The sequence below is a fragment of the Saccostrea echinata genome, unplaced genomic scaffold (genome assembly GCF_033153115.1).
Source record: "Saccostrea echinata isolate AGI-Se365-2 ecotype Australia unplaced genomic scaffold, CSIRO_AGI_Sech_v1 ptg000016l, whole genome shotgun sequence".
NCBI classification, from domain to species: domain Eukaryota; kingdom Metazoa; phylum Mollusca; class Bivalvia; order Ostreida; family Ostreidae; genus Saccostrea; species Saccostrea echinata.
The window spans coordinates 10,363,366-10,388,153 of NW_026889765.1; the positions used below are offsets into that span (position 1 = coordinate 10,363,366).

A 24,788-nucleotide genomic window follows, 5' to 3' on the forward strand; every position below is an offset into this window, starting at 1 on the left:
GAGAGGCGGATCAAGTAATTTTCCCGCAGTGAAAAACGCATTTTATTATTAAACAGAATATTATTTGCAAATTTTAGGTAGATCATTAATAAAAATCTGAAACCTTTGTTTAGTGTCATTATTTAGAAACTATCGAGAGAATGTATTGAATTAATCATTAATTCTACCCTGTTTTTGTATATGTTTCTCTGCATGTTTCACGCCGAGGTGCCTCATTAAATCACTTTTTCACAAGGGCATACTCTTAATAGATTTTGACCATTTTTTGAATATGCATAACGGAAACATTTCTTAACTTGAAAAGTGCTGCTGCTTTCCTGAAATCGAGAGCATTACTAAATAAAAAAAATAAAATACATGGTAAAGGTCACAAATATTTCGACTAGAGCCAAATAACTTGAAAATTAAACTAATAAAATGCGAATTCTATTTAAAGCAGCAGCACTTTTCATAAACTACAAGATATATAGATATAATTTATTACTTAAATCTTTTATTCTAACTAGGGTATGCCCTTGTGATATTGAAAATTTGAAATTTGTTTATGACCTACATACAGTACACATTACATGCATTTATCACGTGACCGTCAAATAACGTGACCAAACCAAATTCCATACAGAGCGGGGTATACAATGTTATTTCAATTAATATTAAAGTCATGTGATAATATAGTAGCTTTACAAAAATAAATTCAGTTTTAAAAAGATATGTATTTATGCATGTTCATATTCGGTTGATTTCTTCGTAGTACGCATTTACAGTCCTGCGCAATTGTAATATTCAATCAACAAGATATATTTTATTGATTATTTGTCAAAGTTATGTACATTCTACATGTAAAAGGAAGTTAATATAATAAGAAAATACCATTAAAATTTATGTTGAAAATATTGCAATACATATCGCAATACAGTTTAAAATATCGCAATACGAAACTTTAGCCAATACCCAGCCCTAATATCCATGATGGAGTCTAAATAGGTCTAGTGCAAGTTTTTAACCAAATTAAGGCATTGTAGAGTAAATGTGATTATTTTTTTATTTCTTTTTTCTCTCCTTCAAGAGCCAAAGCTTTAGGATAACTGTGGGCCTGATTAATATATTCACCAAAATCGCATGGAATGCTGGTAGGAGGGAATTCTGGAAAGGTTTCACACTAAAATTTGCTCGATGAATGTACATATTTCAGTTCTCTATTCTTACATATCAGCTAGTCTATAAAGTCTACTCTATTCTTACATATCAGCTAGTCTATAAACTTAAGCTTGCTTCACGCCCTTGCTGCACTCAGTATTTAAACAGACTTTATAGTCATAAAAATGATGTCATTCAAAGAATTTGATTTCGTCAATCTATTTTCCTTATAGAAAGATCTATTACTTTGCAAAATCAAGGTCATAAATGCTTAATATTACCTAATTTGACAGATTCTATTACAAATATAGGAAGAAATTGACAGAATTTAAGTTTATACCAAAATGTTTGGTTTTCCATAACCACCAGTGTTCAATAAATGGACAAATAGCAACAAATTAGCAAATTCATATATTTTAGATTTTGACAATGAACCCAATGCTGTCAGAATATAACTGCATCACTGGACATAGATTTGAACTTTTTCTAGTTTAACAGTCTAACAGATTTAATATTAAAAATGGTTCACAGCAGTTATCATGAGACTTTTATTTTCAGGAAACTAATCATTGAATGATTTAACATGAATACTCGACCTCGACCAGTTACTGCTACAGTGACAAAACCGAAATGGATGGAGCCCCATGTCATACCCCGCCGGTCAAGGTCACTAGAATCTAATGGATCCACTGCATCCTTGACCTCTGTCCTGGATCACGACAGTTATGAGAGTCCAGACATTAGTGAAGATGAATGGGAAAGACAAGAAATCCGCAAAAATGTTGAAAACGAAGAAAAGACAGTCCAGCAGGATCGCAGGACAGCCAGAAACAGGTCAGCCTACAAGGAGAGGGCACCAGCAAAGAGTCAGGAGAGGGTCAGAGTTCAACGCAAAAATCGAATAACAGCACATCAGAAAGACAGGTAAGAATCTACCTTATCTAAAATGACTATTCTTTAAAGACGTGCAATGTAGTTTTGAACTTCGTTTTCTTATTTTCCAAATAAATGAAGAGTTCCTGACTTCCAATGCTTGAAGGACTTGTGTGACTTTAAAATCTAAAAAAATATATATCTCTTCTAAAACAAATTCTGAGGAAATACCAGATAAATCTTGAAAAAATAAAATGGGTAAGGTACATTGTACAGTTATTGCAAGGTACATTGCATATGACCTTAATATAAATATGAAAATTATGGTATTATTTTACACAATACCTGTTTTGCTTATAACTCTCCTTTGAATGTCTTATGGTTAAGATAACATAGTAACTGACTTGAGAAAACATGTATATACAGTTGAACTTCTTTATTTCGAACTTCGATATCTCATTGACAAATACCATTGATATGTTGAAGTGAGTTATAATTCCCAACCCCTTTTTTTAAATGTATTTTAACCTCCATTTTTCGAATCATCAGATATTGCAAAGTTTTTTTTCATGATCCCATAGGGTTTGAGATAAAGATGTTTGACTGTATATATATTTTGTAATGGCATACTCATGAAAATATATTTTCTCTACACATGTAACTTCTGAAAGCCCTCTGATAGCAATTAATATACTATTCTTCTTTGACACTCATTTATAACAGAGATTTAGATAATGCTTACTTGGCTATTGCTCTTTTGATAGTTATATATTGCCCTAGCTTTAATTTATAGGCCTCATTACTGATTGGATATGATAATGTGATTCTGAAATTATGTGTTTTATGCATAAATTTCTCTTAAGAAAACAACAGTTTGTCATTCAATAAGGGGTAATGTTGAGTACCTCTCTCTTTGATCAGGTTCTAGACAGTCATGTGACAGGGCCTATGCCCATAAAATTTAATATTTCCCTGTCATTTTCATGCTTTTCATCATATTTACCTCTTCGGAGACCTTATGTAATAACAATTATGGTTACTAATTCAAAAAAATACAAACTATCATCTCACTTGATTGTGTATACCCCAGAAATTGAAAAAGTGGATTGATACTGATTTGGTTTTGCTTATATTTTTATTAAAAAAAAAAAAATGACAAAAAGGCTCCAGGGGGAGTCGAACCCTCGACCTCCTGTTTACTAGACAGGCGCTCTAACCAACTGAGCTATGGAGCCGTTGGAAATCGGGGGTTTAAACATGGTATTTAAATGTTGATCGATAAGCACAAACCTACAAGTAAATAATCAGCATTACGTGTATATATACACAGCATAATATTCAGAGGTGAAAAGATGCAACTTTTGTTGACTCGGTTTATATATACAAGTGGATGTATGTACAGCGCTGTACACGTGCCCTTCGTTCTACTTTATCAATAATTTATATCGTGGATATTTTGCATAGGCACTCCCCATCCTAATTGTTAAAAAACATTAGTTTATAGTATAGTAGATATGTATTTTTTTTAACAATTAAGATGGGGAGTGCCTATGATATTTTGTACCTATTTGCTTCAGGTCTTGTTTTGTATGCATAATGTTAAAAGTATTTGTAACATCTTCAAATAATGACGCTCTACCGTGCTGTACGTCGTGTCTTCCGTGCAAGTCGTTAACACCCCCCCCCCCCTCCGACGCTTGAATGTACATAGTGTTAACTGTCACCATGTGCCCGTTGCTTTATTTATTTATTTATATATTTATTTTGTTTTTACACAAAGTTGTACGTAAAATGCCCGATTTCGCAGATTCAACGTTACGATGTACGCGATTTCATGGATATATTATGATATATCCTATAGTACCCATAAACGATGTCATTAAAATACATGCCTCATCAAATTACATGATATGCGAATTATACAATGTTATATTTCAGATTTTCCAAAATTCATTGGCCTTACTGGCAAAAACCGATAGAAAATCAATACAATCTGGAAAAATCAGAAAATTTTAATTTAATGGTTGGGGTTACGACGTAGACTTGAATTGATCACCTAATTATAATGTGTATAATATTCACGTTACAGGGAAAAGAAAAAACTTTTTATCTACTCTGTAGTAGATGAGAAATTAATTAAAGAGTGACAGTAAAGATCTTGTTTTACTTGATTATCAATATGTCGTGAATTTCATACCCAGTAGACGACCGCTGGATTAGTTATGCTTCAATGCACGTGGCACCTGTGAAACTTGTAAAAATTGTGACAAAAATACACCTTCTTTTGTCGACTAAATAAAAACTGTTTGATAAAATAAATTCTTGGTTTATAAAAATGAAAGGGGGGGGGGGGTATGATAAATTCTTATGTACGATAAATATTGATTTTATTTATTTGTCGATTTAATAGCATATTCCTGGAGGGAAAAAAAAATCTCGATTATATACAACTTATTAAAAAAAAACAACAACAACAACAAAATGAAAGAAAAAAGAAAAACACCAGCATGATATAAAATGTTTTCATTTGTAGGACCAACAGAAATTCTATTGTTGGAAGCATTCACAGTTAGTAGTCAAAGTTACTGGTAAAATCTTTGATTTTTGGAGACTATCATTTGCAGTGATGACTTAGATTTTTTTTCCGAAATAATCTGTAATACCCGCATGGCCGCATAATACGTCAACTAAACACGGGTAACGTCAATATCTAGGTGGAAAGTGTATAAAATCCTTATGATTTGGGAGCATTAAATTTTTGTTTTCAAATTCTTAAATTAAAAGCCCATGCACGTAATTCAATATATTGACAGGTATAAAATAATAAGATGAAGGTAAATTTGATCTGGAAGTGATTTTTGGGAACGTAACTGCCGTATACACTTTCAATAAAAAATGGACCTAAGAAAAAAACAGATAGTTTAAGGATTTTTATTTTCTTTAATTTTACTACGAGTTTAAACTGCATATTCTAAAAAAATAATTGCTAACATATTTGCATCATTGTGTAATAAAAAAATGACGTCATCGATACATAGTTCGAAACGTGCGGGCTGCGTGAATTTTGAGGACGATTTTAGGAATGGACGAATTTAGGGTATACGACGATAATACCCGATTTCGAGTATTCTCTCCAACCTCTATAACAAGTGTATAAGTTTGCATTAAATCACATTTCATTAATCATTTAATAGAATCAGAAATGTATGTACGCGATTACGCGTATATTAGAAAGGGGGAAGGGGGGTTGACATTCAGTCCACACAGGCACACACATACATTTTGGTGTTTATTTTTTTTCCTGAACTACATGTATGAGGGCCCTTAATTGGTAAATAAACAAATTGAATTGAATTGTAATTGTTTAATTGATATGTTCTTTTTTTTTTTATTATTGAAAACAAAAGGGTATTACCACGGTTACATTTAAACTATTTTTACAGATTTTTTTTTTTTTTTTATCAATCATAAGGATTTCAAATATCACGAGAACAAGTGTAGGTCGATCATGTTAAAATTTATACTTGGACATAATTTTGTGCATTAATTAGTCTGGCTGAATCAATCATAATCATTACATGTAAATGATAAAATATTTACACAAATCGGTGAAGGGGACTTAATTCGGGGGTTCTGCTGGGAGGGGATTAAATTAAACTTCTTAAAAGTTCATTGATGCAGATACTGTAAGTCTAAATCCATATTAAGAAACTTTTCAAATAGTGAAATCGTTTTGAGATCCATTACCATAGTTAAATATGAAGTGTTTAACTGCTTTATCAACTACCGGTATATGTTATTTAGGATTATTTTTAAAATTCATTAATTTCTGTCTTTGTAGAATATCTGACTATGACACAACAGACTATAGTGAGAATGTGGGAGCAGGGCTGTCTCCATGGGAACAGTGGCTAATACAAAAAACTAAGGAGGAACGAGTGAAAAAACAACAGTTAAAGAAACACAAACTAGAGGTGCGGGAGGAAAAGGAGAAGAAGGCAATAGAGAGGAAACAGAAGGAGGAAAAGGCAGCCGAGAAACGGTCTGAGTGGCTCAAACAGAAAAATTACGAGGAAAAATTACGAAAGAAACTGGAAAAACAACGAATTCAAACAGAAGCTGAAATAAAGGCTCAGCAGAACATGGTGAGGAAAGGGGAGGGGGGGGGGGCTGCCCTATGTGGATTTCATTAATAAAGTTTATTCATTCCATTACCTACCAAATGTGGGAGTGAATCCAAACCAAAGTTAATTTCAGAGAATTCAGATACCACTTCAGATATCATATTAAATTTATAACTTTACTGGTATAGTAAAAACAACAGTTTTGTAGGTGGTTTCTTTAATGCCATTTACTTCTAAATAAACCAGCACCACAATTTTTTTAAGTATATTTTTGCTCTGAATTTTAATGGCTCTTGATTTCAATGCAGAGTTTGCATATTACCGGGTATAAAGCAATATTTCCATGTTCAAGGACTTTGTTTGGATTAAACTACAACTAAGATAATCAAAACAACAAAATTACAGATAACAAAAATGAAAGCTGAAAGAAAATTTGAAGAATGGAGGGAAAAGAAAGAAGATATGGAAAAAGAAAAGAAGGAGACAGAAATGCAGAAAAAGAGAGACCAAGAGTTAGCAGAGAAATGTAAGAAAATAAAGGCCCAGCAGAAATACGAGGAGTGGCTGAGGAACGCAAAGAACCGGCCCAAATCCAGTCAGAGCTTTGGGTACTCTGGGGGAAAATTAACAGGTATGTTTCCCAATGATAACTGCGGGAGTACAAATTTGAATGGTGTTTCAATCAAAGACATTTTTGCTTGAAAGTTGTAAAACAGGGGGATAATAACTACTGTTTATAGCTTTGATTTTTGCTCATACAGTCAAGCCTCTTTAATCTAAACTCGATTGGACCAAAAAAAAATTTAAGATAATATTGAGGTTAATTATAAAACGTAAAGAACGTGGTTGCGACTTCCAATTCACTTTAACATATCCATGTTGTCTAGGGAGGTACCAAAATTTAACTTACTTAATATCTTCCAAGGAAAAATTCTTCATCAATATCCTATTAAATTTTGTGGGTATCTATCCTAATCCTTGATTAATTGTACAAGCTATAATTTTCATACCAGTATTATTTTCACAGATTCATTCTGCTATGTAAAAATAAGGCTATATACATCTATATTCGTATTCCAGTACATTATCTTATTGCAGAAATAATTACTGTCCTTTTTAAACAGTTTGGATTTAAACCATAACTAAAACCCATTATTCATAAACAGAATTTATTTGTTGTCATGGAATTATAAACAATTCAGAAAGAAAAAAAATTGAAGCTAATATAATGTATAAAATACATGTATACAAAATATGAAAAATTCTATATAATACATATTTAAAAAAGCATTTAACAATAGAAATGGAATTTAACATATTTCATTATTGCTGAATTTCTGATGCAGTTTATAACAAATACACGTACATGAATGTGCAAACATTAACAACCTAAGAATATTCTAATTTGTCATGGTATTTAATAGTCACTAAATGTCATATCAACAGTTTGTGTTAACTTGAAATGCAATTCAATGAATTATTCTGGTGTCAAACTGACTAGAAAAGAACTGAACAAAGGTAACTTAAATGCTAGAACAGAAAAAATTAACATATTGTACATAGTACAACTTGACTGAGATAAACTGTAAAAAAAAAAAAAAAATGATATCAAGAATGGCAGAAGTACCTGGGTAAAAACTTGTTCTCTTAACCAATCAAGTAAGAGATAATAAAGCTCTCTTGGTTTGACAGGTATTTGTATTTGTTCTTGAGTAGAATAAAAAAAAAACACTTGTGGTCAAATAACACCAAACCTCTAACAAAATAAAATTCATATAATATGTAAATATCCTAATGATGTAGAATTAGATAACATTGAGGTATATTCATACAACCTGTAAAGAAATCTAGTTTAATTAGATACATGTAAGATAAAAAATATAATGAATAACTGAGCTCTTGTTTCCAAAGCAATAACAATGAATTGTGGAAATATCTGCATCAGATTTAGAATATAAAAATATATATTTAAATGTATAATTTAAAAAGACTTAACAACAATTGAGCCAATCAAAACTCCTCTTATGAAAATTCATGACTTTCACCATGATTTCGAACGACTAAAGTACAGGAAACATATGATGCAACCTCTACTTCTATGACAAGAAAAACAATAATAAGAATGTTTAGATATATATTGCTATAAATAACATTACAAATAAAATTGTAGTGATAAACATTTACAACATATCAACTAAAATAAGGACAAATATAATTATCTCAATTTTGTATTAGGAATGGTGTGTATATATACTTTATATGTTTTAGTGCAATTTCTACTTCAGGGTCTTTGTGACACAATCATTAGTGCACTATTTCATGAACACTAGGAAACATTTTTAAAATATGATTTAACATCAACATTGTAATACGACTCACTCAAAATTGTACCAGAGTCCATGACTAACATTGTGGCAAAATTTGGATACACTAAAAATGAGTTAAGGAACAGTTGTTTTGGAGGGTGTCTAGTTTTCAGACACATTTTACTCCCTTTTGAGTATAACAAAAATTGCTCAAACATCTGAATCGAACAAATTTGTTACAAAAAGCAGATTTATTTTGTAATTTTTCATGTAAATTATTTTTTTGTATTTTCTTCATGCATGAAAATCATATAAATTTGTGATTTAATTGCCCAACATATTCAATATTCTTAAGTGGTATAGTACCATAATGTAGACATTTTGGGATTTTTAAAAGCTTTTTATTTTAAGGTACCAGTATTGATGAAAATGAACAGTGGCCAGAGGCCAGTATCTGTGAGTAGTAAACAAAAATACAAGTAGGATGTGCTATACCATAACATGTATCCATATACTTAGATTGGGAGTAAATGCTAAACCATATATCCATATACTTATAACCTAGGTACCTTATAGTAATGACAAAAATACATCATTGTTTTGGACTTTGAAATGTTAAGATGTGGTGACTGGATTTTCAGGACTCTTGCTTTGCTCCACAGCTGTCTGATCTGTTTCCTCTTGAGTGTCCTTTGACTCTTCCTGAGTAGTTGTGTCCTCAGATTGTTCCTCCTCAGTCTGTGGTTTTGACTGGATCTCCTCATCCTGTGGTTTTGACTGGTCTTCAGCTCTTTCCTGCTCTGTTGTTGATGTTGAGCTCTCATTGGCTAATGCCAGAATATCTGCTGGGTTCTCTTTGTAGTAAGAGGGAACTCGTTGATACTGTAATTATATGATGCAAAATTGTTCACTATAAATTTTAAAGATAAAGGCCATTGTTACAAAGATATTTAGAATTATGGCTTACCACATCTTTTGCATTTTCATCTGCTCCTTTAGATAGAAGCAATGCTTGAATGTCACTACTCGGAAGTCCCATAGCATAATGATATGGTGTTCTGTTCATCTGAGAAAGTAAGAAAAAATTACCATATACAAGCACAATGAAGAGAAAATATATAACAAATCACACAAGGATATGCTAACCATTCTAAAAATCTCTACTTTTGATGATAGTCAGGGTATACTGTCTGATACTTGACTGTTGTGGCATATACTGTCTGATACTTGACTGTTGTGGGATATACTTTCTGATAATTTACTGTTGTGGGGTATACTGTCTGATACTAGACTGCTTTTGGGGTATGCTATCTCTATACTGACCTGGTCTTTACATGTAACTGTATCAGGGAAGGCTGTCACTATGTGTTCTGTGACATCTTTATGCTGTCTGATATTTGACTGTTTTGTTTGACTGCTTTGGGGTATACTATCTGTATACTGTATACTGACCTGGTCTTTACATGTTACTGTATGAGGGAAGGCTGTCACTATGTGTTCTGTGACATCTTTATGCTGCCTGATCACAGCTTTATGCAGAGGACTTTGTCCTTTGTTGTCCTTGATGACAGACATTTTCTTGTCCAGTAGTTGTTGAACAGTTGTCAGATCTCCTTGTTGTGCAGCCAGTAACACATTGCTTATCTTTGACTAAAAAACAATTTTTTATAGAATTGTCACAACTTCACATTTATAGTCTATACTAGTGAATACAGGCAATCAAATCTCTGTATGAAGGAGGTTATATAGCTTCCACTGTAATTAATAGTTTCAACATTTTTGACTAAGAACTAATTTTTGGGTGGCAGGTATTCAACATAGATCAATAACCTTAACAGACTGTGATTATGACAGCTTAATACACATACTAGTAAATGAATACAGTTTTGTGCAACAAATGAAACTTGAGCATGAGAAATCAAACAAAAATTTTGGGGTATGATAAACAAGGCGAGAGATTACTTACTTGGACATCAGGAATGGACTGTAGGAATTTTTTGACCTCCTCGGTTTGACCTTCAGAACTAAGTTTGTCTATAACTGGCTGGAATTCTGTGTAGCCATCTAGCATGAGCTGCTCTAATGAACTGAACTTTTCTTTCTCTATTAGTCCCTTAAGGTAATTATCTGTGAACATAAGTAAATAAAATAAGTAGAAAAGGGTACAGTAGAACCTTGTTATCTTGGACTAGCTGGGACCAAAAAAAAAAATTTTAAGATATCAGAGTATTCGGGATGTCTGCAAGGTTAAAACATGCAGAGAAATAGTAGTTGGGATACCATCTTACTTTGACATATCCATGGTATTTGAGATAATTATAGATTTTGAAATCCAAAGTTCAACTGCTTCTCTGTTTAATGACTTTGTGACTAAGTGTGGCTACAGTGTATCTTTACCTATTGCATCTATATTTTCCTGAATGCCCTTCTCTACTGCAATGTCTCTAGGAGTCTTGCAAGTAATGTCCCTCTCAGCAAGGTTATACCCAAGGTTTAACAAAGCTGTCAGGTCTGCACCTGTTGTGTAATAAAAGAAACAAATGAAAATCAGGGTTTTTTTTCCCTTACTCATTTTTCTTACTGTTCATTTTGACTATTACACTTTACTGAGCCGCAAAACTTACACTCTCATGACTTGCCACACATACACTGTACTGACCTGCCACACTTGCACTCTATTAAGCTGCCCCACTTACATTCTGCTGAGATGCCACTCTGAGCAGAACATACACTCTTAGACAAATGAGCTGCCACATTTGCAGTGCACAAAGCTGCAATATTTAACTTTCCTACCTGCCGTACTTGCATTCTCCTAGCTTGTCACACTTGCATTGTACCGAAATGCTCCAAGCCTGTTACACTTTTATCCTACCTTGCTTACTTATTTAGCCTCTTCTTGTCACTTCACACACACTTACCCTCTCCACACACACTTACCCTCTCCACACACACTTACCCTCTCCACACACACTTACCCTCCTGAGCTGCCAGTTTGTGGAGTTCAGATTGTCCCTGTTTGTCTTTTCCATTAGCCTCTTCCTCACTCTCCTCTGTCACTGTGTCCAGGTTGGGTCTCTGAGCTAAGGCATCCATTTCTCGAGCTCTGGATTGACATTTGAAAAATTAAGATATATTTGCTTTTTCTTACCTGATCCTTATGTCACATGTACATCAGAAAAGATCCCCTTAAAGAGGGATTCTTGTCTGGTTTCTGACTAGACGAAATAATCCAAGTATATTTGCTTGTATGTCATATACTTAGCTGTAATGTATTTAAAAGATCATATTTTTCTTTACTCATCATAATTGTACAATTTTAAATAGAAATGGTAAACTGAGTTTGAAATCCAGCAGGGACTATATTTTTGACGCAGTTGCAGCATATGAAAATATCTCCTTTTTTACCTATCAAAATCACTTACAGAACAATACATTGAGTTAAAATTTTTAAACAATCAAAGACTTAAAGAAATTTTGAAATGTAACAAAAATTAGTAATAATGCCCTAAAGTTTTAAGATATAGCAAATAATATGATTTTCTAAACAAACTACAATCTTGTTAGCCTTTGAAAGCTCCCAACCTAAAAACTGATTTGAGCAAAAAATCAGTAAAAAGTGTTTTTTCTCTCTTACTAAATGGTCAAAGCTTTTTGTTTTTGTATCATTTTGTATATTTATATGACTACTTTACCATATGTAAAAATAAGAAATATTTAAATATGAGAAGTATATAAGAATAACTAATATATCCTTAAAAATTAAGAAAAACAGAGGAAGTTCTGATAAGCTGATACAGTGTATCTATTTAAATTAAATAATGTCAATTATTTTGGTAGAATAATCTGATAGACCCGATATGGTAACATCTTTCTGTGCAAAGAGAAAAAACATTGATTTTTATCTTTTCAAATAGATGTAGGCATCACATGATTAGCAACAGTAATTTTTTTACTCTAAATGTCAAGGAAAAAGTAATGACCTTGACCTGACCTTGCTTCTAAAATAAAACAGTCAAATTTAATCTAATTGATACCATCACTTAGTGATAATGTCCTCTTGAATCCATGAAAGGTAAAAATGACAATAAAATTTTAGAATTCAATGTATTTCTTCAGTGTTTTCAATCTGGACCTACTGTCTTTGTAGTTCCTCTTGTTCCTTCCTTCTCCTCTCCTCCTCAGCCTTCTCCCTCTCTTTACGTTCTGCTTCCATGATGGCCGCCTGCTCCTCTTTGATTCGTTGCTGCTCTTTTGCCTCAGCTTCTTTCTGTTTTTCTTCTTCTCGTATTTCTGCCATTAATTGCTCTTGCTGAAAGAAAAAGTGACATAGTACATCTCTATTATAAGAGCTTTTTCGAGAGTGTACATGTACTACTATGGCATTGTATGTAGGTTTTGTAAATGAATTTTCCTCATCCCCTCCTTTATACAGCAGACAGTATCCTAGTTAAAATCTGTTTGACCCTCCCCCTTCCCTCCTGTTTACACACACCCACTTCACTAGATCTGCCATTTTACAAGAGGAATCGTATGACTGAGTCATGTGAGGATTGAATTACAATCCTAAATTAATTCTTTGTCAAGACGTGGTACTGATTTAGACACTCAAAATTTATAGCTCATGATGTCACCAAAAAAATAGCTTTTTAATATTTTTTCTACATTTATACTTGACTCTTAAATTTACATTAAAAATCAGTAATCTTCAGTACCCTGTCAATGTAGTTCCTATTTTCACGGTACTTGTATAACCACTGTCCTAAATACTCGATCGGATCCCAAGGTCGACATTCAGCAATTTCTGCCAAAGCCAAGGTCAAGGCCGTTCCCAAGTGTTCTGCGACATATTTTCCGTCGATTGTGGTTGGAGGAGGGACCCGCTTTGTTTTGAGATTAGTGGATATGTACATTTGATGAGAACCGGAAACGGCTAATTTTGGTTCTGGAATTGGCCTAGCTAGAATTTCCTCTATATTTTGGCGGACCCTCGTAACCTGTAGATGCTCCGTATTGTCATAGATATCTCTTGGTGTAAGACCCGCCTATGTCATAAAAGGAGGCAATTCTTAAATCAAAGTTGATCAGAAATTGAATCAAAATTGTGGTCATGGATTTCAGCAATTTGGACATGATATCATTCAATAAGTTACCATATCCACTGCGTCTTCTTTTGCACCTGCGGCAGTGAGCATTGAGTAGATATAGCCGGCATCAGGTAGACCCGCAGCATAATGGAGCGCAGTTCTCTTCATCTGTAAATAAAACATGCATAATTCCTGAATATTTTAAGCAATCAAATTGTTATAAATTAATGATTATTGACTTAATACTCATACCACCCCCACCCCTAGATTTGTTGAGGAATGTTCAAATTCTGCCTATCACAGAATGCAGTTCACAATAACAAATACATAATGAAACGCAAGCTGTAATATTCTGATAGTTATCTTACGTTATCTTTGTGTTCGATGGCAAATTTGAATTCCTGTAAAAACCATTCAATAATTTCTCCATTTCCGGTTACTATAGCCTTGTGAAAAGGAGGGAGTCCGGTCCGGTCGGCTGCCAGAATAAATTTTTTCCGGTCCAGTATCTGTTTGATATCTCGGAGATTTTCGTCTTGAATGGCTTTGTGCAATTGTTCTACTTTTTCCTGCAAAATGTCAAGTCAAGATGATTTATACATGTACCTTGGTTCCCCCTCCCTTTAGTTTCAAAAGGAAAAAAAATCATCCCTAAAACAGCATTTGTCTACCTGTTTTGGTATTTGACTATGCATAACATTTTATTATCGATTAGTACATTTTGTTATCGTCGAGTACTAGTATATTATGTAAAGTTTATTCGAACCTGAAATTGACGGATGTTAGTGATGAAGTCTTCCAGTTCCTTGGAAACATTTCTTGCTTGCTCAACTGTAACAGGCCAAAATAACCAACCAGATAGAAGCAGCTTCTCCAGTTCATTTACACGTCCCCTTAGAATCCATGCCTTAATATGATTTACAAGTATTGTTTCGTAATCTGGATTCAGACCCTCAGTGGAAAATACAAGATCCGCCACCGTGTAACCACTGACATCCCGGGCGGAAAAATCTGTGTTTTCTAACAATATTTTAAATACTTCTGGTGTGGCACGGTGGCGGACGGCTACATGAAGAGGAGATTCTCCTGTGGTGGATCGAAGAGGCGCGGTGCTGTCTGCTGCCTCTAATGCGGCACGCACCTGTTCTGTTTTGCTCCCTTCTATGGCCTCCACCAACTTTTCCCAAAGTGATGCCATCTAGAAAATTATATCAAATACTATTATCATGTTTGGGTCTGACTGAACACAATAAAGAAGGGAAAATCAATAAAACAGATGGCTCGGCAATTGCTGTCCTTTTAATGAATTCAAATTTAGATAAACATTGGTAAATTTAGTTTTTGGGTTTTTTTCCCTTTTGTATATAGGTAAAACAAGTAACACCTTTGCTTTTACACATTTTGATCTTTGTTGTTTGTGTCCGTGATAAACATTTTCGCAATAACACGCTAATTCAATGTGTGCAACACCGCACACTTTTATAGCGAAACCAGCTGCACAATAGCACAGGATTAAATTGCGCTAACGTTTACAAATTATTAAAAAAGAGAATTGTCATACCTGGAGTTATTAATGCACGATTAATCCAGGAATTTAAACAATAAGCAGAGGAAAATAATCTCCCTCACACGCGGCAACAGACAGCAATCCAATCTCTAAGGAAGCTGTTTACATTAGCAACCATAGTGAAAACAGAATTAACGGACAGTGACGATTTAAATCACTAATCAATAAAAGGTAAAATTAAAGATACCGGCTTTCGCTTTTGCTGGGGACATTTAAATAGGGGTTACAGAAAGTAAACAAAGATACATTTCTTTTTTAAGGACAAATGATGCAAACTTTTTTTTTAATAATCATGAAAATAACAACTAAATCTCTGTTTATAAATGTACATGTATACAATGAATAAGTTTATCGGAATGGTCATTTTTCATATTCAAGGTCTCTTAATTAGGTCTTTCCACCTTTCTGTGGAAAGACCTCTTGAAATGCTTATGTTTATTATTATTTTATTTCTCACCAGGACTTTTGAAACCGCAAGACTTATCGAAAAACTTTATAGTTCATGATACTGGATATAAAAAGTAATTTCGAAAAACGACCCCCCGTGTTTGACCCATGACCTCTTACGAAGTTATTGCCCCTTTCGCAAGAATAGCCTGTTATCGCTACTCCTTCGAAACCATAAACCGTAGAGATACAGAACCTTCACCAATGTTTTCGATTACTCGAGAGGACTTTTCAATCTTTTCATTGCGAAACGATTTGTCGAGCCCTTTAATAAATTACTGCCCCTGAGAGTTTTTGATGTTTACGAATAATGACAAAATTCTCTAAACGATAAGTCGTAAAGACATGGGACCAACTGCATTAGATTTTGTGACCTCTGACCTTGAAATTTTTTTGAAGGTCAAAGGTCAAGGTCATTCAAAACATGAGAAAATTAGCTTTTTTAATATCTCTGTTGTCTTTCAACATACACTAAATACCTTTCATCTGTAATATGTCCTTCTAAAACTATTTCAAAGATTTCATTCTTGTCCCCCGAGCTTGACCCATTCAAAAGTTGTCACCCCTTTTGCAACAAAACCTTGTTATCGCTACTCCTCCGAAACCGTAAACCGTAGAGATTCCAAACCTTCATCAGTGTCTTCGACTCATTTAGTACTCTCTTCATTCTATCATTGCGAAAGCATTCTTTGGTCCCTTGTATGAGTTACTGCCCCTGAAAGTTTACGCTACTTACATTTAATGAACTTATTTTTTAAACGGTGTATCCTAGAGACATGGGACCAACTGCATCGGCATATTTGACCTTTGACCTTGAAATATAGGTCAAGGTCAAAGGTCAAGGTCATTTAAAAACATAAGAAATCCCTTATATATGTGTAAAATATAGCAATTCACCAAATGACCCTGAACTTTGACCTTGACCTTTGACCTTGGGTCAAATAGAAAAGTTAGGACATGCATCCAGCTCCAGTATCAGGTAAAAATACAGAAGGTAAAGATTTTTTTTTTTGAATGACCTTGACCTTTGACCTTGACTCAAAGGTCACAATAAGGCCTAAGGATGTGGAAGTAGTTACGATTCGTAGTTTAAAAGAGGCATAAGATAAATAATTCACCCCCCCTCCTTCTTAAAAAAAAAAATCACATCAACAACAATGTAGAATATTACTCTAGAATTCAAACCAGACCTCGGATCGACACCAAATTTGGTACAAATGTAGTATAGACCTCAGAGAAACTTTCTGGAGAGTTTTACGGTGAGTCTTATAAGTTTATAGAAGTCATGAAGTTTCACGGCAAAAACTACAAGTTCTGTTGTGTTTGAAATTTAAGTGCAGGTGAACGAAGAAATGATCTAAACCTTTTATCGGCTATTTCTTCAGATGTCGTTAGTAGCATTTAATTCTCCTGATATGATACGACATTTTAATACCAAGCATTCTCTCTTTCTTTTACATTTGGAATTTATTTGATTTTTATTTAGAATTAATCAGTTTCCAGAAATAGCGATTTTCGGTATATTAAAAACAATTCTCGCTTTCATTGTCGTGTTTCCCTTCTAAAAATGCATGTTGGGAATTTAATTTGGGCTACACATATTTAATTTAACCCAAAGAAATGCTTATTTAAATGTTTCATATTTATTTCAGGATATTCAGTCAGAAATGTTAAAATCCGAACCCGATCTTTTAAGCTTACAACGAAGCTATTTACAAAAAATTCAGCATGCTCACAATATCGATGAATCGGGCTTACAGTCCATTAATACATTTTCATTAGGGAACAGTGTTAACGTTTTCTCACGCAGCCCGTCCCTTGTTATTTTATATACTGCTTGCAAGTTCAGGAACTATTTCCTTTTACGGAACTTCTTTCTTCCCCTACCGATTCTAAAAATACGCTTGCATTTCTTCTATAGTCTTAAACAATTAACTTACGTATGTTATCGGAATGCGTGGTTGAATGGTTAGCGCACCTGCCTTTCAACCCAAGGGTTTTGAGTTCGAGCCCAGCTGGAGAAGCATTTTTTTTTTTTTTTTTTCATTTTTTGCATTTTTCTTCTTTTTTTCAACCCAAATGACACGGAAACACTTAATAAGGTGGAAAGGCCTCTAATTGTTCTCTGAACAATTAGTCTCCTAGTAATGTCCTATAAAGTGATTAAAAGATGTATACATTTATAAGGGCGATGGCAAAAAGAAAATATTAACAGCATAGAAAGTCTACATTTTCTTTAGTATTTCAGCAATATCATTTAAGTATCATTTGCATCCAAAATAAGTCCAAAAATAAAATCCATGCATTCAATTTATTGTTTGTAGCATGTGTCCTTGAATTGACAACTTTTAACAAACACTTACATTCTGTGTTAAATATAGGTCTATACTCTTTCCGCGATGAATTGTTAACGTTCGGTTATTCTGATGAATTTCATCCATACAGTGATTTGAAAAGGCCGAGTGCTGATTAATAAACTAAGCGCTGTTAAGTCTGTAGTCGGCAAACAAAAAATTCGTCATGACATACGTATCATTACATACGACATTGCAAAACAAACATTTTTTTAACAGTTATACGGTCCTTGTTTGAAGCATAGTGATCAACGCAGTAATCATGCTCAAAAATCAAAATATTATTACAGCAGTACATTATCGATGAGAACACAAATATGTATTTGCAAATATACATCCATCAAATACTTATATGTATAGAAATAGACCTTTTAGCAAATACTCGAGTTTCAGTTTTATGTATAATAGATGCATTAAGGAGAAGGCTACCTGAATATTCCTTGGTATTATCTTGTGCAAAGATGCCATTTAATTATTTTTCAGCTAAATATTTTTTGTGGCTCGACAATTTTCTTTTAAAGGCGATTCCATTTCAATACTTTCAGTTAGAATATAATTTAGTATTCCCTTTTCATCTTTTACACGATTTTAAGGAAAATCCTACTGATTGGAAACACGACGAAACACTACCAAGCAATTTTATTTATTTGTACTTGTTTTCATTGTTATTTTATCTGATTTTTAAATAGTTGATAGATTTTTGGACAGATAAATTATAAATTTACAATCTGTAAAATTCAATTATTTCTTTTCTTTTCAGGTTACCACGACACCGGCGCGTACCCAGCACCTAGTTTTTACAACCCTATACCATGGCATCCAAACCCGATTCCGAAATACCAGAAAACTGAACGACCAAAATCCCGACCCCGATCAAAGAAATACGTCTGGAATCCGGACAAATATTTCTGATCAACAATTTATCCCTGTGATATGTTTGTATTTGATCTGTATAAATGATTGTTGTGGGTCGATATGTGATGACGCACCTTTCCAGACATTTATATTTAGGAAGAATTTCATTTTTCAGGAGCTTTCCAGATATTAGATATTTGGGTCTATGGCTGCTTATTTTTTTCCTTGAAAACATCTTTAAGTATCATGAGTAAAAGACTTAGAGTGGACAATTTAAGATAAACTGTGATGATCTTGTTATAGCTGTATATAAGTTTGTATATGTAGGTTTAATTATTTAAATGTAGTGTTTGCTTTATAAAAAGTATGTTATAAATTGATGTAAATAGAAGGGAAAAAACGATACTGTTGTGTATTTTTGTTCGTTTACATTTTATCAATTATTAAAGGTGCACACAAAAATATACTGCTTTGTTCACAATAATTTTAAAGGTAATAAAAATGAATCTGTCTAAGTTTAGAGGAGCCTTTACTGACAAGTGAATAACTATGAACTTAAGGGAGATTGTCACTCTGCTTAAACTAATGTGGAATTTTTCAGTTTAAGATTTTTTGCAGGATACGGAAATTAAAAAAAAACGATATTTCAGCAAATTTAGTGTACATGTACCATAGTGAGCCAAAAAAGGAGATAAGAAATTTGTTGATAACAATTTGATAAAGGAATCATAATGATTTATGCAACTTCAGTTAATTATCCCTTCCTGAAGAGGGATGTGCCACCTTAATTTTATATTAATGATATGTTGTGTCTGAATTTCGTGATAACCTACGTTTTAATTTAATGGATGTTTGTACTGTATAAATTATTCATCAAGATGTGTACATGTATGTATGACTTTTGGCAGTTGAAACAGGCAATTATTGAAACTGCTTAAAAGGTATTGAAAATTGTTGGCTAACTATTCCACATTACAACTGTTTGAATGTTTTCCTTTACTTTAAAGTAAGAGTCTTTCTCAAGCATCTTTACTAAATGTAGTTTGTAATTGATTACAGAGTATAAAAATTAAATCTATGTTGTATTTTTGCTTTTCTTATCATTGTTATGAGGATCATGACTCGAAATTTTGTCTAATTTCTACGTGATTTGAAAGGATATATATTTGCTTTGATAATTTCAGCATGATATACCGGTAAATATATGCATACTAAAGGTGAAATTTTAGATGTTTATTGTAATTATATATCACATTATTATTATTATTTGGTACGAAGGTTAAAATTAATTACGAAATTACATATCTTAGTGTCTAAGAGTCGGTATGAACATGCATATGATGTAGGTGTATGCAGGTGACGGACATTGTGGATTTTTCAAGACTGAAAAAAAAAACATGCCAATGTCTCATAGAGATTCTGAGTGCTTATACATCTCCAGAAAGATTGGAAAACGCACTTTTATTTACACATGACTATCTACATTCAGAAAAGATAAATCTAAATCTTTTTTCATGAAGCAATATTAATCTGATTGTCTTTTGAAAAAGCTCTCTTTTATCTTTCATTATAAACATCTGATGAAGGAAAATTACAAAATAAGATTGAAATTACAAGTCTAGCATATCGTAGAAGAGCGGAATTACAAGTCTAGCGTATCTAGGTAGAAGAGTGGTATTACAAGTCTAGCGTATCTAGGTCTAAGAGCGGTATTACAAGTCTAGCATATCGTAGAAGAGCGGTATTACAAGTCTAGCATATCGTAGAAGAGTGGTATTACAAGTCTTGCATATCGCAGAAGAGCGGAAATACAAGTCTAGCGTATCTAATTCTAAGAGCGCGGTATCACAAGTCAATGTAGTCTCATTATTGAGTATCTGTCACTACTAGCACTATGCGTACGCATTAAGTCCCGTTTGATCCATTGTAAGTGGGGATATATGCGTCATCTTTTTATGCCCCCGTATCGATGATTCGGGGTATATAGTTTTTGCCCTGTCCGTCCGTCTGTCTGTTTGCCCGCAAAAACTTTAACATTGCTCATAACTTTTGATTGGTTAAAGCTATGGCTTTCATATTTCACATGTGTATTCCTTGTGACAAGACCTTTCTTTGGCCTCATATTTGACCTTGACCTTGGAGTTTGACCAAGTTTTGCAAAATTTTTTCCAAGTTTTACCTTGGCCATAACATTTGAACAATTGGTGCTAGGGCTTTAATACTTCACATGTGTAATCCTTGTGACAAGACCTTCCTTTGGATACCAACAACTTTGACCCTTTGACCTTGACCTTGGAGTTTGACCTACTTTTGAAAAACTTTAACATTGGCCATAACTTTTGAACGGTTGACGCTAGGGCTCTCATATTTCACATGTGTAATCCTTGTGACAAGACCTTTCTTCGGATACCAACAACTTTGACCCTTTGAACTTTACCTTGGAGTTTGACCTACTTTTGAAAAACTTTAACATTGGCCATATCTTTTGAACGGTTGACGCTAGGGCTCTCATATTTCACATGTGTAATCCTTGTGACAAGACTTTCCTCTGGATACCAACAAATTTGTACCATTGACCTTGGAGTTTGACCTACTTTTGAAAACCTTTAACCTTGGCCATATCTTCTAAATGGTTGGTGCCAGGGCTTTCACATTTCACATGTGTATTTCTTGTGAGAAGGCCTTTCCTTGGGCACCATTAATTTTGACCTTGACCTTGATGTTTAACTTTACTTTTGAAAAATTTTAACCTTTTCCATATCTTTCCAATGGTTGCTGCTAGGCCTTTCATATTTTACAAGTATATACCTCGGTACAAGACCTTACTTTGGGTACGAACATATTTGATTTGCATTTGAGAAAGTTTAACCTTCGCTATAAGTTGCCATATGGGGGCATCTGTGTTTCACAAACACATCTTGTTTATCTTATTTTTATTTTATTTTTTTATTTTATGCAAGTTTTGAAAGAATTTTGATAAGAAATACGAAGATCAAAACTTTCAACAGGCTATAGAAATCAAATGAACTGAATTTTGACGGTTTGGAGGGTAAATAGTGGGTAAACATAAAATTCTGTGCTGAGCTACTAAATAAAACTCAGTGCGAAGGAAACATGCCCCATGCAGGGTTTGTCTTTTTTGTAGGCATAACTTTTTTTTGTTTTGTTTTGTTTTGTTTTTTGTTTTGTTATGTTTTTTTGGACAAAATATTCAACCTGAGTGAATTCGAAAGCAAAGAACTGAGCTGGGCGACCGGTATTATTGACGAACTGACGTCAATGGTGCAGAAGTCGGTACAGAATGATGCGCGATAGGCAGTAAGTGACATTTTACAACACATTTTTAACGGAAAATTTAGAAATGGATAGAATATGTGCTGACAAGGCATCCTAAACACAAGTGTAGCCAGTTATGAACAGAGGCCCTGTACGCCATCATTATATATGGCAAGTGTTTGTCTCAATCAGAATGATGGTTATTCAGGCTAACCGCTAAACAATGTAACTAACGTCTTGTTCTGACCACCAAATTAATTTTTTTTTTAAATTCAACTAACCATAACACATTCTGATTGAGACAAACACTTACCATACATAATGACGGCGTACAGGGCTTCTCTTCATGAGACCACTGGCTACACTCCCAATGTGTCAACTGTTAAAAGTGCCCAGATCAACACAAAGTTTATCAATTTTAAACTTTTCTGTTAAAATCTCGTGTGTTGTTACTTTCTCAGTGTCAAATTTCCATAAAATGTTACTTTTTTGTCCATTTCAGTCAATTTTTTTAAATATAAACCAAAAAAAGTATCTTGATATACATGTACAAGTTTTCTTACAAAAAATACTAGATTTTGAAGTGACCCTATTTTACATTATTGTGTTGCACTCCTGACATCTAGATCTGATATGTATTTTATTTAACATAGTTTTGAAAATTATAACACACAATAACCCATTCTTAGTCGTCGTTTTGATATTTTTTTTAATCATTTACGGCAAGTTTTCCATATTTTCAAAAACTTTAAAACATGATTATTTGCAATGTTTAATATATAATATGTATACATTGTATTTAAAAGTACGTGTTAAGTGATGAAAACTATCCTCGGTACTGTAAAATGTCTGTAATTAGTTGATATGATAGACATGTTTTGAACATAAAATGGTATCAACATTTTTTTTATGCCCCCGGATCGAAAGATCCCGGGGGTATATTGTTTTTTTATGCCCCCGGATCGAAAGATCCCGGGGGTATATTGTTTTTGCCCTGTCTGTCTGTTTGTCTGTTTATCTGTTTGTCTGTCTGTCTGTTGTCAACTTTAACCTTGCCCATAACTTTTGATTGGTTGGAGCTATGACTTTCATATTTCACATGTGTATTCCTTGTGACAAGACCTTTCCAATCGGATCACCTCGCCCTTTTCCGTCGCACGCTAGAAAAAATTTGATTGTCAAGATTTTTAACAACACTGTTAATTATAGGGGCAGCCTTGCAGAGATTAACTATAGCAGTCTCTGTTTTATTGGATCTTAAGCCTTTGATCAGTTCCTTCAACTCTTTGACTTGGTTTTCTTTTTGCATATCACTGGGTTTATTGTTCCCTATTCCACCCTTTGGATTTACAAATGAGCTTGTGCGGACTTCTAATGAAAGTTTTGGCGATAATAAAATTTCAGTTTTTAAGATATAGTCTATGCATTCCACTAAACATTTTGATAAGTTTGAATGGTCATAGAAATATGGCATCATCAATTTCAATGAAATATTTACCCTGAAAATGTCACCTTCATATATGGCATCCTTCATAAATATCATTAGTAAATAATGTTGTAAGAAATAATGCATGTAATTGAAGAGGTCATCTTCTTTGGCTTTGATCAAAGTAAAGATATTGCCTGACATGTTCAAGACTATGACTTTCCCTTGATCAAGTCTTGATTTCGGAATCTGTACTTTGTATTGTTTGTCACACTGGATATGAAATGTGGCATATCCTTCTTCAATTGGAACTTTTTGGGTGTCCCCATTAATGTCAAGATATATCCACTTCCTTTTCTCAGACTCCTAAAAGAAATTTTGAATGTATCATTATGTACATGTACTATAGCTCTTAGTACAGATGTGTGCCACACATCATTCTGTATATGTATTTGTACATAATCAGATAATGCAAGAATGACTGAAAACGTTTTGGATTGACAGATCAAGGTATACCTGCATTATAAAGTAAAGCTATTTAATACAGAAATTCACAAGTGCACTTTAATAAAATAAAATATTAAATTAAATAAAATATACATATATTCATAAATGTTCATTACCTCTTGGAAACTTTGAGTTCCAAAAATTTCCTTCAAAACATTTTGCATAACTTCATTGAACACTGCTTCTCTCTTTTTCTTTTGTGTCTGTGTAACATTAGGAGGGATGCAGTCTGCATTTTTCCTGGGATTGTCATCAGTGGACTCCATATCAAAATACTCAAGGTAGAAATGGCATAGCAGGGCTCTTCCAAACAGGATGACAAAGTCCTCATGGGCCTTAAAGCGACTTTTAACATTGCCATTAACACTTGCCCGTTGTATCAAGGATTTTACATAGGCAAGGGTGCCAACATTTCTCCCTGTCTGCCTTTTCATAAACCGTTTTACCATTTTCTAACAGGGATAGAGTACAAATATATACTTTGACAATCCAGGTCAATAACATCACTGACTCATCATCATTATTATGCAGTGCATAATTATAGACTTGATTTTAATACTTAGATAAGAAATTGAATACAATACCTTTTTATATATGTAATTGTGTGACTTTTACTGAATTATTAAATTCTTGTCATTATACACACCTCAAGAAAATCCATTTGAGTGTGAAATAGTTCTACAATTATGGGGTAGAGACAGTCCTGTCTTTCTTGTGCTGTATGTGTTCCCATTCTCAAAGATTTTGCCACGTCAAATCTAACGCGTGTGAGCTGATCTCCACCAACTGGGATTTTCAATTTATCAACCTCATCACCTAAAACATAATGCAT

General features: G+C 33.5%; 3 protein-coding genes and 1 non-coding gene across 4 annotated transcripts; 1 reads left to right on the forward strand and 3 right to left on the reverse strand.

Annotated features, from left to right (window-relative positions):
- The first annotated feature begins 1,694 nt into the window (after positions 1–1,694).
- Positions 1,695–19,834, forward strand: LOC133188419 (coiled-coil domain-containing protein 34-like). The gene is made up of 4 exons (XM_061323837.1): positions 1,695–2,061; positions 5,852–6,155; positions 6,540–6,765; positions 18,653–19,834. The coding sequence occupies exons 1-4, from the start codon at positions 1,721–1,723 to the stop codon at positions 18,802–18,804; spliced, it is 1,023 nt and encodes a 340-aa protein (XP_061179821.1). The 5' UTR covers positions 1,695–1,720; the 3' UTR covers positions 18,805–19,834.
- Positions 3,172–3,245, reverse strand: Trnat-agu (transfer RNA threonine (anticodon AGU)). The gene has a single exon. It is a non-coding gene; the product is annotated as a tRNA-Thr (tRNA).
- LOC133188420 (glutamic acid-rich protein-like) lies at positions 8,739–14,722 on the reverse strand. Its single transcript, XM_061323838.1, has 11 exons — positions 14,291–14,722; positions 13,893–14,093; positions 13,591–13,692; positions 13,153–13,482; positions 12,577–12,749; positions 11,416–11,543; positions 10,838–10,957; positions 10,407–10,567; positions 9,893–10,090; positions 9,408–9,506; positions 8,739–9,322 (listed from the first exon to the last, which is right to left on the reverse strand). The coding sequence occupies exons 1-11, from the start codon at positions 14,720–14,722 to the stop codon at positions 9,056–9,058; spliced, it is 2,211 nt and encodes a 736-aa protein (XP_061179822.1). The 3' UTR covers positions 8,739–9,055.
- Positions 19,835–23,022: 3,188 nt separating the features above from the next.
- Positions 23,023–24,788, reverse strand: LOC133188137 (uncharacterized). The gene is made up of 3 exons (XM_061323518.1): positions 24,603–24,788; positions 24,073–24,408; positions 23,023–23,815 (listed from the first exon to the last, which is right to left on the reverse strand). The coding sequence occupies exons 1-3, from the start codon at positions 24,786–24,788 to the stop codon at positions 23,159–23,161; spliced, it is 1,179 nt and encodes a 392-aa protein (XP_061179502.1). The 3' UTR covers positions 23,023–23,158.

What these genes read in the sequence shown, in the direction of transcription:
- LOC133188419 (XM_061323837.1), top strand. Translation starts at nt 1,721, where the DNA reads ATGAATACTCGACCTCGACCAGTTACTGCTACAGTGACAAAACCGAAA. An exon ending in ACAGCACATCAGAAAGACAG is followed by an intron (nt 2,062 to 5,851) that starts GTAAGAATCTAC and finishes CTGTCTTTGTAG; the next exon opens with AATATCTGACTATGACACAA. An exon ending in CTCTGGGGGAAAATTAACAG is followed by an intron (nt 6,766 to 18,652) that starts GTATGTTTCCCA and finishes TTTTCTTTTCAG; the next exon opens with GTTACCACGACACCGGCGCG.
- LOC133188420 (XM_061323838.1), bottom strand. Translation starts at nt 14,722, where the DNA reads ATGGCATCACTTTGGGAAAAGTTGGTGGAGGCCATAGAAGGGAGCAAA. An exon ending in CAAACTGGCAGCTCAGGAGG is followed by an intron (nt 10,958 to 11,415) that starts GTAAGTGTGTGT and finishes ATTACACAACAG; the next exon opens with GTGCAGACCTGACAGCTTTG. An exon ending in AGTCCATTCCTGATGTCCAA is followed by an intron (nt 10,091 to 10,406) that starts GTAAGTAATCTC and finishes ATTGTTTTTTAG; the next exon opens with TCAAAGATAAGCAATGTGTT.
- LOC133188137 (XM_061323518.1), bottom strand. Translation starts at nt 24,788, where the DNA reads ATGCATTATGTTTTAGGTGATGAGGTTGATAAATTGAAAATCCCAGTT. An exon ending in CTCAAATGGATTTTCTTGAG is followed by an intron (nt 24,409 to 24,602) that starts GTGTGTATAATG and finishes TATCCCTGTTAG; the next exon opens with AAAATGGTAAAACGGTTTAT. An exon ending in GAACTCAAAGTTTCCAAGAG is followed by an intron (nt 23,816 to 24,072) that starts GTAATGAACATT and finishes AATTTCTTTTAG; the next exon opens with GAGTCTGAGAAAAGGAAGTG.